Consider the following 15,463-nt stretch of genomic DNA (forward strand, 5'->3'; position numbering starts at 1 on the left):
CACAGGACCTTCCCTCATGTTACTGGCTTCTTAACTTCCTTCAAGTCTCTGTAGTATGGGGGGAGCTTGGGTGGTCTGAGGTCAATCTCTATGATTTGAAGAAGGTGAGGGAAAAGACAGATGTCAGAGATTCTTAGCTGTCCTTCCCAAAGAAAGCACACACAGAAGTCTTCAGATGGGCTGAGGAAGAGCTAAGTGACCAGATTCAGCCACACTGGCCACAGGGAGCCACATGCTTCAGAGTGAGAAGAGGCTCATTTTATAAGCATGTTAGGAAGAAAAGACACAGGAAAGCATTGGTTCCCTTCTCAGTGAAGAAGAAAGCCATCAACAATGCTAAGTTCAAACTGCTAAATAATTTTCACTTGAGTGAAAACTCCGCATGCTGAGTACCAGCCAATATTAATGCCTGTAACAAACAGGCAAGAACTGAGCACAGAATAGCATAAGAGCAAGTTACCACCCAAAAGAGTATTAGATACTTGCAGATTACCTGGACTTGAACTTCACCTAAGAGCACTCACAGTGGGTGAAACAGTCTCAGAGCCACTGAGACCTTGTAGTGGATGGGCAAGATACTGGTGGGGGGAAGAAGGTGAATGTCATCCATGACTTCATGAAGGGAAAACAGGAGGAGCCAGGAAAATACAGACCTGTCACTAACCTAATTCCTGGAAGAAGTCTGGCACAAAGTATTTTTAACGAGGTAAAAGAAAACAAGGATATGAGTAATTGCCAATAGGAATTTATTAGATTGGTTTGACACAACTTCCCTCTAGGAGAGGATAGCAGGTCATGAAGGGGTTGAGAAAAAAAAAAAAAAAATCAGTAGGGGGGGATTCAGACCTTCATAAAGCTATAACAGGTCTTACACACCCTCATAGGAATACAGCTTAAATGAAGTTAAGGTAAATGAAAAGTGGTTGGGGGGGGAGACACAAAACAAAATTAAAAAAACAAAAAACAAACAAAAAAAACTTTGAAACAATTCTCAACAGCTCATTGTCAAGAAAGGATAGAAAAGATCCACCCTGGATCCACAGCTATGCAATGCTTTTACTAACAGCCTGGAAGGTGGAACAGAACACACCTAGTAAATCTGCACATCACAAAACTACAACAGCTACTAGTACACTGAAGGGCAGAATTAAATTCATTTGAAAACAATGTAATTTTCAATGCACAGGTTTCTACACTTGGGTAGGAATAATTAACCGCATGTTGCAAAACAAAAACATCATTATATTGATTAAAAACAGGAACATGCCATCAAGGTACAAACAAACCCTGCTAATCTACTTGGAATTGGCTGGTGGCTCAGGTGGTTACTGTGCTGTTTCAAGGGCATTTTAAGAATGACCCAAGGAAGAGAAATAACAATGATCAGTGGTCTAGAGATCATAAGTTGTGAGAGAAGGTAAGAAACTGGGATCCAGTCTTGAGAAGGCTGAACAGAAATATGAACAGGCATGTAAAAGCCAAAAAAACAAAGAAACATTTCATTTATCTATAGTACAAACTGCTGCAAGACTGAGGATAAACATTTGGAATATTTTGACAGTAAAGATACTCTAAGCAGTGGAATAAGCTGTCCTGGGAACTTCTGGCATTTCTGTCACTTCAGTATACAGGTTAGACAATATGACCAACACTGATTTCTCATAGAAATTATCCTGTTTTAGGAATGGACTGGGTGAGATCCTCTCCAATCCTACTTTTCTCTCATAGCATCTGAGTACTTCAAGAACATTAACGTATTAACATAACTTTGAAAACAAGTGAGTACTGGATTCCACCTGTGAAGACAAGAAAGAAAAAGATCTGAGTATCTGCTAACTTGAACTTTCATTCTGTGTTTGTTAATATTTCACTTTTAGATAGCGAGCTGTACTTCAAATATATAGGGTACCGAGACTAATTGATCCCAAGAGGTCAGAGCACAGGTTGAGATGGTTCCCAAGAACAGGAAATCACCTTCAAAACGTCTGATTTAACCCACTTATTGATGGTAACAGGAGAGGACAAGGAACATGCCTTCCATTTCAATCTCTCAAGAGAAGTGTTATCTGTAATGCCAAACATTTTTCTACCTGTTATTAAACAGGCACACATACATATGAAATATGCTTTTTTGAAGGTCTCTAAAGTGACCATTGTGCAATGTAAGTGATAAAAATCACTTCCCTCACAAAAGTAAAGATCATGTTTCGAATGCATGGAGACCCTAGTGCTCTTTAAAAAGGGAAAACAAGAGAGTTGAACACTAGCATTTTCTTCTGATGACTTAGAAAAGGTTTCTTGTTTGGTTGAAATTTACAGTCTCTGATACTGAATACCAAAACTTCCAGTCCAAATGGTTAAACACTTGTTGAAGTCAGAGAAAGAACAGTGTTATAATAAGTATTCAGCAATCCTAACGTTAGACAGTGTCAGAAGCAACTGAATGAGCTGAATTTAAAGTGTCAACAGAAAGAACTAGCATTTAACACAGACGTGAGGAAAAGGCTTGTCTGTAGGAACAAAGTATAATATTTATCAAATAAAAAAGAGGAACTACAGTCTGAAAAAGAAGATGCCCACGAGCTACAAAGAGTGACCAAAACTAGTCTTAAGCAACTTAGTGGGGATGAAGCAGCAGAAAAGCTGCAGTTCACCACTAACTTGCACAGCTTTGCTTTGAGCTAAGTGTCACAGAGAATCGGAAAGGGGTTGAAAAAGAGGAGGATTGCCTAGAAATACTGCTTGTGTAGAGCTGCCCGTTAGAAAGAGATCCTTTTTTCCCCCTCTCCTACTAGAGGATGCTGTTTTGACTAGAATAGCTTAATAACTAGAATAACTTAATAGAGTAACTTAACTAGAATAACTTAAGTGTCTTTTGTTCAGTCACGAATAAGGACAACAGAAAGCTTTTCAAGATGAGTGAAGTTAACATGTAATACTTAATATACATTAAAAGTTTCCTTTTTTAAAGTAACTGGACTGCTATCTTACCTCCATCAGCTGCCCTGCAAATATAAAGATCTTGCCTTAAAAGTACCATTCCTACCACAGTGAGGCCTCATGGATGCCACTAAAAAGGAGTCCCCCTTTTGTCTCAGGATGCCTCCTCGACTCTCAACCAGATAAAGATTTATTTCCACCTCAGCAGTCACAAGCTTATTAACTTCAGTGATGCAATTATCTCTCAGCTAATGTGTCTCTGATGTTCATAATGTTAAAGGATCCCCATTAAACACTTGTGAAAGTACAGCCTTAAAAGCAATCACCTTAAATTGGTGTATTAGCTCTCTACAGAACCATACAAGCCCAAATCAACCACAACGGAAGCAGTGTATATGCACAAGGGAAAGGCGTGGGTAAGGAAGGGGAAATTGCCCCTTTCAGGGGCAGTAGGCAGCTACGGTGAGGTTTAATGACTAACTGAAGCCGATTTAAGATTTCTTCTCTTGGATAAACCAGAGATTGTAGCATCCAAGTAGTATTTACACCCTTGGATGATACGGTTAACTAAAGTTAATTTGTATGCTCCAAACCCAGAACATTCCTTGGAAGTTAGATAAACCACACACAAATTGCATGCAATTTCTGAAGGGTCTCTACAGCCTCTATATAGTTACAGGACAGAAAAATTTATTGCATTTGGCATGGAAGTTGCAGTCTCTGAGCGCTGGGCAAAAACCAGAAGTGGGTGAGCACTAGAGCACCAGATAGCAAGCACATTCTTTCTTTTCCTTTCCCAATAAATCATACACAAAGGTGAACAGCTGTCACACTGACATTTCAGATCTGAAATATAGTTAAGAGCAAGTTATAACGAAGGCAAAGAAAATGAATGTCAGAAAGTTTTGTTTTTTCAAATTTCAGATAAGCTTTTTAGCCCTAGGGTTAATCAGAGAGCTAGAGAAATCTGTTTGGAGTCTAACTCCTTACCAGAAAAATGTTTCTTTGTGTAGTATGTGTGTAAACATGCACAAGTAAGGGTATATGTATTTATACAAATAATAGGGCACACCTTTAATTCGTTGCCCAGGGTAATCAAAATACTAGTGGTCCTTCAGAGAATTTTTTTCTTCCTGTATTAAGCAACCCCGATTAACAAGAGGAACCATCTGAGCAGCACACCCTGAAAAGCAGCTCCACGACCTGGCACTGCAGCCAGCAGGGTTTTCTGACCTTCTCAAGAGGTACCTGTTGCCATGAAAGACCTCCACCTACAAAGTTAGCTGCTGCACACTATTACCAAACAGCGCCCAGCTTTCAGGTTAGTTAGTATAATCCTACCTTGACACATCACTGGTTAGCATGCTACCAGGCAGCACGCAAGAGTTGAATAGGTGAAGCTACAGCAAATGGAAAACAAGCTATAATTCTCTCTAGTCTACTAGCATATTTCTCATTATGCTCAAGTGACACTGATGAGAACTCCCAACACCTGCATCTTTTACCTTCATGCATGGTCAGGGCTAAGGACTCTGCACTTGTGCTATGAAGATATAGGATGGTTGCTTTGAAATGCCAAAGTCCGAAGGCCTGCTTGAAGGAACATTTCTGAACTGGGCACAACATACAACACATTGGTGAGACAAGAGCTTTTCTTTCCATAACTAACACCATTTTTCTCACTTCTCTCTGCAGAGTGGCTAAATATTAGCAAAATTAAGCACTTTACATTCTCAGACTGAGACAGAGAAGTTATGACTTGTTCAGAGACACAAAATTCAAGAGAACCAAGATCAGCCCCCAGAAGGCTTTGGCTACTAGATCGATATGAAATAAAAAGGCAGGAGAGAGAGTCAGGCACTAAATGGATTCAGCCTATAGGGTTTCTTCAATGTTTTTCCTTAAGTGTTTAAATCACTGTAAGAAAAGACCTAATGCACCTCCCAGGAAAGTTTACTTTGACATCAATTCCACAAGCACTGGGAACAGACACACTGTACACAGCCACACACAAACAGGACATATCATTTGATGGAAATCTGTTTTGCAATCAAAATCTTGATTGCTTTATTTCTGGGGTGAGGGGAGGTAGGTCAAGAAATACAAACATAAATAAAAGAATACATAGCTCCAGATCCAGAGCTTAAATACAAATCCACAGAGATTGTATTTAAAGAAACAAGACTAGTTAGGACATCCCCAGCCATTTTGTGTTACAAAATAAGATTCCTGCAGCTGCATATTGCTTGCTGAGAGGTACTTTTAAAACCAGCACCATTTATCTGTCTGCCAGCATGTGCATACAAAGTACTGGGACTGCCCTTCTTTCTTCCAACTATGAAAAGATGTATTTAGCACCTGTGCTTTGTTTCACAAACTTCAAGACAGGCACTGCCTGTGCATCCCCTCCAGCATTTCAAATCTGACTAAACACAGATCACACAAGATACTCTATTTATTGGGCTAACACTGTGCAAAGGACCTAGGTTTACAGTGCAATTGCCAGGACAGTAGATATTATATGCAAGGCAAGATCATTAAACCCAGAATTTCCTTTGATTTGTGCAGGCAGCCCACTGCAGAGAAGTCAGGAACGGGAACATTCAATCTCATTGCTATGAATAAACAAAGTATTCAAGAGAATAGGAAGTGTTTGAGTTCCAACAGAAGAGTATTCAGTTAAAACATATATCTCATCTGCTCAGATATTCTGTCTACGGTGCTGAGTATTCGAGTTGTTTCTTTGTCCCCCTTCTCTAGCCAAGTGACGAGAGTATGAAAGACATTTAGGAGCAACGGGAAAAGAAAAGGTTTTGTTAGTCTACTGGATCCCTAAGCAACTGCAGTGTCACGGCATCACGAGGTCGTTAGATGATATTAATCCTTCTGAACCAAAAAGGCCTGCATCCTGTACTCCAGCTATACTGCCCTGTATCATACTCACCCATTTGCTCCACGATTTCAGGTGGAAAAACTCGAGAAGCAAAGGCTCGTCGGAAAATGTCTGAGAATTCTTTGTCGAGGCCTCCAATGCCCATTTTCTCAAAATTCCAGTCTGGGTTGATGATTGACTGGCGGTTCTCCTTGGTCTTTGATTTACCTGGGGGGGGGAGAAAAAAAAAAATCATTTCAAACATTAGGTACAGCCAAATTACAGCTCACAGAAGTACCAATACAAGGACAGTTCTACCAGGTCAGTCCCACGTCCATGTAATTCAATGTTCAGTTTGAAATATTAGTCAGGAGGATGCACTATGGTATGAGCGCAAGGTCGGTGTGCTGGACATTTCCCCCTACTATTCTCCCAGCCTTCAACCGCTTCTGTTCAGTGACTTCCTAAGCCAGATGTTACTCTCACGTATTTAATAACCCTCAGTAGATTTCTATTCCACAAATTTGTCTAAGCCTCTTGAACCTGTGTAAATTTAGAACCTAAAACACCCTACAGCATCTAGCTCCACAAATCAGCTCCTTTTGTATCTTTGGAGCCAGCTCCTACCAGCTTCATTTCATGCCCCCCCAGTTCTTACACCTGAAGAAACAGTGAAGAGTATCAGCTCTTCTCCATCCTTTCCAGGCCACTTAGGATTTTATTAGACTTGTCTTGTATCCACCTCTGTTGTGGCTTTTCCAGATAGAAGAGTCCTAACCTGTTACTAATTCCTTACACAGCTGCTGTTCCACATTTGAGCATCTCTGTTGTTCTCTTCCCAGTCTTCTCTATTTCTCCTATATCCTTTTGGAGACAGGCAGACCAGAACACACACTGCGGTTTGCCTGCACATTGAATACAGATGCAACATTATGCCCTGCTTTGTTCCAAACTTTTTTTTAATAATGCGTAATAATCTTAACAACTGTGTTTCATAATTCTTAACGAGAGGGCTCAGACAGCTGAGCGTGGGGCTGACGTTTCTTTGGAATTATTATAACCAGGATCTTGGCTCTAAACAGCAATCATTTTTGACTGAAGTTAGGAGTGTTTTCCTTCCACACATCTCTATGTTTATCTATGCTGAATTTCCTCTGCCATTTTATTTCCTAGTCACTCAGCCCCATAAGAGCAAGTTTTGTTACCTCATTACTCAGCCTTTTTTTTCCACAGCTTATTCAATAATTATAATGAAAAGTAAAGGCCCCAGCAGAGACTCATGCTGAACTCCACTGGAACTGCCATTTACTTCTACCCTTTCATCATTCATCCACTGACCTTCTCTCTTACACATTTCTGCTAAGTTTCTTTTTAAAGAAACTCTGATAAGGAGCTTTGCTGGAAGAGCTTTGAAAAATAGGCAGACTAGGTCAGCCACCATGCCCATGGTTTTTGATTCCTGTAATGAACCTCCAGTAGGATCTAGGACTTCCCTTACAGACGACACACTGACCCTTCCCAATGTATCATCTTTATACAAATATCCACTAATTCGATTCCTTCCTACAGTTTCTGCCAATTCGTTTTGTACAGATTGCAGGTTTACAGACCTGTAGCTCCCCAGAGCTTCTCTGGCATCTTTTTAAACATTGACAGCACATTTGCCATCCTCCAGTCCTCAGAGAGCAGAGCAATTTTAAGCAAGGTTATAAACGAGCATTACGAGGTCAGCTGTTTCATCCTTCAGTTCCTTTAAGACTCAGGTGAATAAAAGCCAGCCCTGCCAAACTACCGCTGCTCTTTCTGCTATTTATTCCATAACCTCTTCTACAGATATTTCAAGTTAAGCCAGATCCCCTACACGCAGGTTTTGTATTCTCTAGGCCATAGTGCAACAGTCCCCCTTTCTCTTTTGCTGACAAAGTTTTAGTCTCAGAGAGCTCCATACACCCTTTTCATAGGAGCTTAAAAGCAATCAATGCATTTAGGAGGCAGACAGTAAGCAAAAGTGCTACAATAAGAACAATACAGTTGCAATGTCGACAAAGCCATGTAGTCTCCCCTTAAGTTCATTTGAGGGAATTTACAAACAAGCACTGATACTCACGTTGGTCGGATTAACACTAAAGCCACTTTGCTTGGCTACTAGAAAAAACAAAAGTAAAATAAAAATCCAGAGAGGAAGCAAAGATGCTCAAGCTATTCCCTGGTTCTCGCTGAAATTGGGTGTCTTATACTTTCCTAGACTCAGCCAGTGCTTTACAGGTTTGGGCCTGAGAACTACAACCACCCCTAACTTCAGGCATCCAGAGTCCAGTAACTACGCTAAATAAAAGTTTTGTGTACGCTGCATTAGATTGCTATTAATCTTGGCCTAAACACACCTAGAATCAATACTTTAATTCCTCATGTGACAAAATAAACAAGAACACATCTCTATCACATTAATGACAACATGGTACTATGTACAACATGCATCACTAACACACAGTACCAAATAGGGCAGCGGTGAACATCTCATTCACTAATTACTGTATATTTATTATCTCAGCGCTCCACTGCAATTTTCAGATCAGAACACTCACCCAGACATGTTATTTTCCCTCCAGAACTTAGCCTATATCCCCCCCTTCTGGATGAACCTGATCACAATAAAATTCTCTCAAACTGATCTAAAACCTCATTCGCAGGTTTTAACACACCATTTTATGCTAAATGGAAGAAATAGAATTGGCATTATTTTTTAATGATCACAATTCTTTTCTACTGAGGAAAATAAAGGCCCTTTATAGAAGGTACTGCTCAGTGACACTTGCTTTACTTTTATCTTCCCTCTCAGAATTTAATTACTCACAACTTTGCAATTCTCCGGAGACTAACAAAGCACATTAAGCAGTTCTGCCTCAGATCTATAAGGAGATTAAATAAAGTACCAATCTAACAGAAATAAATTGAAGTATAAGCAACTCTCTTGTCTTGTCTGCAGGCAATGAAGTAGAACTGCAGTGAAGAATTCCTATTCTCAATTACCTCTCCCAGAGGACCATTCTTCATACCTATCCATGCTAGGAGAAAGATCACAGGTCATTATATGGCTTTGAACACCAATCAAGTAAAATATCACTGCTTGCTATGATGCAGTAAATTGGATTGTGTTAATATCCACCTCAAGCTGTCCCACTGAAACAGTAAAAATTAAATGGGCTATAATTACGTTCATGCAAACTTCATTCGGTGCTCTTAAAAAACTATATCCTAATTAATATGCTTAATTACAGTGTCCTCTACAATCCCTTTCCACAGAACTCTTCTTTTTTTTTCGTTTCTTTTTTAGTACAGAATGTGCTTTCACATGAAGATGTCTATGTAATATGCAAGGTATGTAGTTACAGAACAGCTTCACATCTCCCCATTTTTGCAATGACTGTAGCATGCATCGCATACAAGTACAGAACATTAAGTTCTTGAGGAAAAGATGGCACTTTTGGGCAGCATCAAAACTCAGTCCCTGCCAGGAGCTCCTACAACGCTGAATTATGTGAAATTGTATTTTCCTAAGAGGCTACTAATCTCACATGCTTTATTTCTGTACCAAATCTGTACCAGATACTCAAAGTACTGAGCATTCGCAATCAAGAAGAGTTGAGTTTTGAACGCAAGCCCACTGCAAAAATACTATTAAAACAGTCACTCAACTGAGGCGGCCAGGTTCACTGAACCCTCAGCCACAGCAGCCTTCACCTGCTGCAAAGGCTCTGCCACTTCTCATCTGTGGAAGAGCAGCAGCAAAAAGGAGAGGTTTCTTAGTTCAGGGACTCTAGAAAAGCAAAAGGAATATAGGAACGTCTGTTCAGTGCAGGACATTAATCGCACACAGCAAGGAAAGCCTAGACCCATATTACCAACAAGGGAGGTGTTGTCCACTTCCTGACACAGACAAGGAAAGGAACAGCCAGACTAACAGCGAACGTACCTGCTCTGCAGGACAGCTGCAGTGGTCCCAGGGCTCATGTAAAGCCAACTGCAGGGACAGTGCCCTCACTGCCCACTTTGCTGTCCAGGTCCCTTACCATTCAAGGTGAGGGACCCGCAGGAACATATCAGAGATCCCTTTCTACCTGTACACCAGTTTTCTACCTAAATGAATGTATGGAGGAAGCACCAATTATTCCCCGATTTGTTCGCTGGTTAAATCTGTACATGAAGATTTTGTTGAGGATTTAGAAAGTGCTTGTTAAAAAGGGGATTGTACTTTTGTTAATAACCTTACTATGTGAACAGGTTAATGCAAACACACACAAAAACGCACCGTGGTGTATTTTGCAACTAGCATCAGTTTCTGATGGGTAACACTTTCACAAGACAAGAAAACTGAAGTGTTTTTCACAAGCTATTCTCTAATCTACCAGCTTTTTAAGCTCTCCCTAGAGAAGAGATATTAGAGATGGGATTCTCACAAGTTTTGCGCTTGTTTTGCAACTTTGACTTACACATTCAGAAAAGTTCTTCTCACATTCTCATTTCTCTGCTGTTTGAATTAAAGAGGTATCGGCTTGTTAGTGTCCCTGAAAATGTCATTCTTTGATGTACAGAGTTAAAACATTTCAAACAGCTGTTGTCTTTGGCTGGAGCTACTGGCCAACGGTGCCTCTCTAATCTAGGTGTAGGAGAGCAGAGTGGTTAGGCTACCTTCTCTACTCACGTAACTCAGTTTCTTATGGTGAGTGCCTTTGAGGGACTGACATTTTTTCCTCCTTATCTTCTCCCTTTACATTTTAGATAGACCATGGTAATAAGCATGGTTACGAAGGCCTACAAAATAGCTCTAGTATGTCAGTCAGTTGTGAAGCTTACTTGGATGATACAGTGACTTTTACAGAGGCCGTGGTTAGAAGAAGCAATATTTGCAGGAGATGTGGTATCTTCTTAGGGCAGCAGTTTTCAAGACTCCTGAACCTCCACAACCTGCTTTCTACAGGGTCTGTGAAAGGTTCTTAAGAGAGCAAGTCCAGTCATCTGCTAGTTTAAACAGATACCTGGGAAAAATTTGGGGATGCGGTTTTCAGTCAACTTGGTCAAATGATATAACTGGAAAAACAAACTTTGAAGCAGGCATGTCCTTAAGGCCTGCAAAAGTAGCACACTTCAGGCTCTATTTATTTATCCCCTCTTTGGATACAGACGTACTTACCAATCAGATTGAGAGAAGAGTTCTCAGCTTTTTCAAAGGCAACTTGACTGTTCCCAAGAACCAAACCAACCTCAATCTGCAAAAGGGAGGAAACGAAATAGTTAAGTCCAACTTCAGATTCTTCTTTGGATATTTCCAAGCACATCTTCGAAAGCAAGAAACAGTGGCAAAAGCTCCACTACAGAACTCATTGGTAAGAATGTGAAATAACAACATTTCCTCTAACATTAATTTTAGTAACAATCATATGACACTGAATGCACTTTATTATATCTAAGGAACTCCTGTTATAATAAGCTGGCTTTTTAAAGCTATTTGTTTAGTTCAAAACCAAGTATTTTATTTCAGCGAGATCTAGTAAATGGAGATGAGAAAATGCTTTCTATAGGAGGAAAAATCACAACTGGACATATCTGGAGGACAGAAAGCGTCAAAAGAGACAGTTTCCAGGAACAAGAGCATAAAGACCAAATAATATTCCTTGTATCTAGTCCCGGCTCTGCCCTTCAGTGGGTGTAACTCTAAGCTCCCAGATACATAAGCATAGGAGACTGTATTTAACTGAAAATACTGCTCTTTATCTTTTCCAAGGCAAAAGCAGCAGCCAGATGAAACAAATACATAGCTTCTGAAAATGCAAGTAACCTAAATGCCTCCTTGTAACAACATTTGATCAGTTCTTGAGTCTCTGCAGTCCCTCTGGAATGAACACGAATTCCTGTGGCCCTACCTTCTGCTTTTTGCTAGCTCCGGGCTCTCCTTTGAGGATGCTGGGATCCATAGCTTCCATGTCCTTTACCAGCAGGCCAAAAAGTTTGTCATTAAAACTGAAGACAAGCTGTGAAAAGAAGCAGCAGAAGGCGATTTTAACTCATTAAAAAGCTAAAAAGGATTTTGACAAGACTAATCACATTTGAAGAGAAAGAAGCCCAAGGACTCTTTTGTCTACCACCTAATAAATCCCATATAGCTCTTCCCTGTGAAGGCCTGGTGTACTGAACACATCCTTTCCATGTCTCATACTTGAGTGCAATAGAGCGAAAGTAGCCCAACCTAACGTCAAGAGGGAAAATTCAAAGAGCTGCTTCCTTCCAAGAAAAGTTGTTCTCCCCGCTCCCTCTCCCTCTCCTTTATCCCCTGGCTATATGTTCTGTATCATCTCTTGATACTTTAAATATTGGTGCTAGGCCAGGAAAGCAACTTAGCTCAAATCTTTTCAATCTTCTGCATTTTGGTTTGACAAGAATATCTCAAAAATTGTTCTGGAATAGTAAGCAGAGAGACAGAGCGAATATCAACAGAAGTAGGTCCCATCTTATAGAAGACAGCAGTCTGCCTTTGCAATTCTTTTCCTCCAAGATTACATTTGCAACTGATTTAAGATGCAGGCCCTGCATGTTGTAAACTACCCTGAGAGACAGACCACAGTCTGAGAATGTGGCACACTAGACACTATCACAATAGTTCTTAGGGACAAAAACCCACCTGTTACAGAGCTGAAAAGGCTCAGTTACAGGGACACCAGCTTTCAGAAATTCCTAAGTCAAATGTGTTATACCTAATTTACAACTGGAGCCTGTAGAGCAGTAATAAGTGTTTGCAGCAGTACACACTGCACATCAAAGGTGCTACTGAAAGTTAATTAAAACAGTGTTTATATTCATTCCATACAGAAGGAAGACAAAGTTACTCATCAAAAGATTCCAGGAGCTGCTCCACTTATATCCAGCCAGGCCAAGATGGAGAAAGAACCCAGGTTTCTTAAGCCTAAGGATTTTCCTCACAAAGATATATTTCTTCAGCTAAGGAAAAGGTAGGTTTTAAACCACTCTGTTCATGCTCTCAGTGAAAGTCACGGTAGTTCAACTATTCATAAAGAAACTGTTCACACAATAAATAATTTCTGTCTATAAGCTGTCCTCTGCAGTACAGGCTAAGTATTAGGCATTCTTCAGTATTTCATATCATTACATATACCAGCACACACATCTTTCTTCAAGACCATTTTAGGCTAAAAAAAATTCCCACCTGCTGTCCTACTGAGAAGGCTTGGCTGTTGAACTGTTGGATGAATTCAGCAGCCATTTTGTCTGTGTCGTAGGGGTTTGAGTCAATGTTCTTCTTCTGCAGAAAATCTATCTCGATCGTCATCGTGCCGATACACTGCTTAGCTTTGTCAAAAGTGTATAAAGAAACTGTTAAAGAAAAAAAGCACATTTCAGCACAGCAAGATCTCCACACAACGTTTAAAACATGCTACAAGTTTGTCAATACATGTTCTTCCAGTTACATGGGATTACTCACTTGTCAGATGTTAATATTTTTAGAATATTTGTCCCATCCAACACTTTAAAAAAATCCTTCTGATAAATAGGAACATCTACTACCTGAAATAACGTGGTTATATGAATTAAATAGATCTAATAAAATTGTCTATTATTTCTGATAGAGACCCTCATTTCTCTTATATCCATCTTCTACTGCAATATAAAAAAAATACAGCAAATGTATTTCTACTGAAAACACCTGCATCTCTTTAAAACCTCTATTAATGCCCTCAAAAGAGTTCACACACCACAGGAGTTTGGGGATAAGGACAATGAAAGTTAATTCACCCACACTATACTACCACAATATCTACATCAATGTCCAAGCCAGGATTTGAAGGAGACATCTTCAGAAAGCCCCAAAGCAAGCACTAAAAGCAGTCCTGCTGGTAAAGCAATGACAAGAAGTCATAACTGTTCTTACGCAGCAATAGGTTGAACTGGGTCTCCTCCAGACCAGGTGGCAGAAAGTTAGGTTACATTGCTATCCCTGCCCTTAAACCTGCAGATAATCTACCAGGCTTCCACAACCCAGAATAAGGCATCAACTACCCTTCTTTGACACCAGGGAACAGCCCCCACCCCAGAGGTGCACTGAGGCCCATCTTAGCATGCCTTAGCACACTTCAAGTGACGCAGAATCAAAAAAGGGGCAGAAAGCAATGTGGCATCGAAGGTACTTCATAGGCATTGCCAATTGCATCCAATCCCTACAGGGCTCAGGTTACATCACATCAAAACCAGGCGGACACTCAGGGCTGTTGTAGCTGGAGAAAAGAGGGTACAAAGGAAAGGAGAGCATGCTTCACCCCTTCGGGGCTACTGCCTCAACACACAGCTGATTAGAAGGACAGGATTACACAAAGCAGAAAGTCTTAATAATCAGCAACTCCAGACTGCGGCAAAGGATAGAAGCAGACGTTTCTCCAGAACACGGAGATATCTTCCAGGTTTGCCTTGAATCCAGAGAAAAAAGTCTTGTCTGGTACAGAAGTCACAGCTGAGGATAAGGCAGTAGGAGGTAAATAAGGGAAATACACTTCCCCCGTAGCCTGCTATTTACTATCAACCCTCTTGGCAGGAAAACGGCTCCAGAGTAAACCTGCAAACTCCTGGGAAGACGCTAAGTTGACACAAGCATCCATCTATGAGGAGCATCAGCCAGGAGAACAGATTCACTCCGATGAAGGGAATGAAAAGAGCCTGCCACTTGCTTAAGATGATACTACAAGACACGTAGGTGATTACAGTATATAGATTTAATGTCCTTCCTTGTATAAGAACAGGACACCGAGAAATGAGCTGTTATAGAAAGATCTTCAGGGAAATAGGGATAAAGAAGAAACAGTATATCAGTTCCTGAACTGAGGCATATCTACTACTTCTTTTGGAATGGGACGTGGCCCCAGGGGTATCATATTAGTCATAGCTGATGAGGGAGGGACACTGGCCCTGCAAGGACATAACAGGACTCCTCCTTACCTTATAGGTCACTTCAGGGCAGTTGTTTCATTTTGCTTCTCTAATCTCAGGGCTTTGTCAAACAAAAGAGTCTGGAAAGAGCATTAGTCCCTATACATGGCCATCTCACAGAACTTAGGTGTCAATAAGTGCTCTTTAAGTCCAGGAGCAAGCGTTGGAGATGTCTGGTACAGAGGAGGATATTAATGCACCAGTCAGGATGTGCCCCAGGAAGCAACACACTGCATCAGCTTCAAAAGTCCATAAAGTCCTAAAAACTGAGAGGCAGGGTGAGAAGGCAGCAGTGATCTCCTGGCGCTGAGAGTGGAGCTGGCACAGCCAGCACCCGGCTCTAGGTGCACATCTCCAACTGAACCACAGGAGCTGATAAAACTGAAGCCAAACCATACTAAAAGCAAGATGACAATATCCACTGGAAGGACTTAGTCCCAAGTTTCCTTTCCACAAAAGCAAAGTTACGAGTTTTACTCACCTGCAAAGCCTTAACCATAGCATTAGGGGCTTGACAGAACTCAGCTTCGCTGTACCATTAAGAAAAGAACTGCACTTTAAGCTGACATTTAAAACATAGTTTTCACGTTATTAGAGGAACAAGACAAAAAAAGAGTCCTGGTAAGTCACTAGTTTTATGAATATTTCTCTTTACTTGTA

The 15,463-nt window shown here is 40.6% G+C and overlaps 1 protein-coding gene across 1 annotated transcript in view; it reads right to left on the bottom strand.

Annotated features, from left to right (window-relative positions):
- NSF (N-ethylmaleimide sensitive factor, vesicle fusing ATPase) overlaps nucleotides 1-15,463 on the bottom strand; it is an 84,382-nt gene that overhangs the window by 41,972 nt on the left and 26,947 nt on the right. The window contains exons 5-8 of the mRNA XM_026107881.2: nucleotides 13,032-13,198; nucleotides 11,734-11,841; nucleotides 11,004-11,079; nucleotides 5,885-6,040 (exon numbers count right to left, since the gene is read on the bottom strand). Of these exons, the coding sequence (XP_025963666.1) occupies nucleotides 5,885-6,040; nucleotides 11,004-11,079; nucleotides 11,734-11,841; nucleotides 13,032-13,198 (507 nt within the window). The remainder of the gene's footprint in view (nucleotides 1-5,884; nucleotides 6,041-11,003; nucleotides 11,080-11,733; nucleotides 11,842-13,031; nucleotides 13,199-15,463) is intronic.

Source organism: Dromaius novaehollandiae, chromosome 22, assembly GCF_036370855.1.
Source record: "Dromaius novaehollandiae isolate bDroNov1 chromosome 22, bDroNov1.hap1, whole genome shotgun sequence".
NCBI lineage: Eukaryota > Metazoa > Chordata > Aves > Casuariiformes > Dromaiidae > Dromaius > Dromaius novaehollandiae.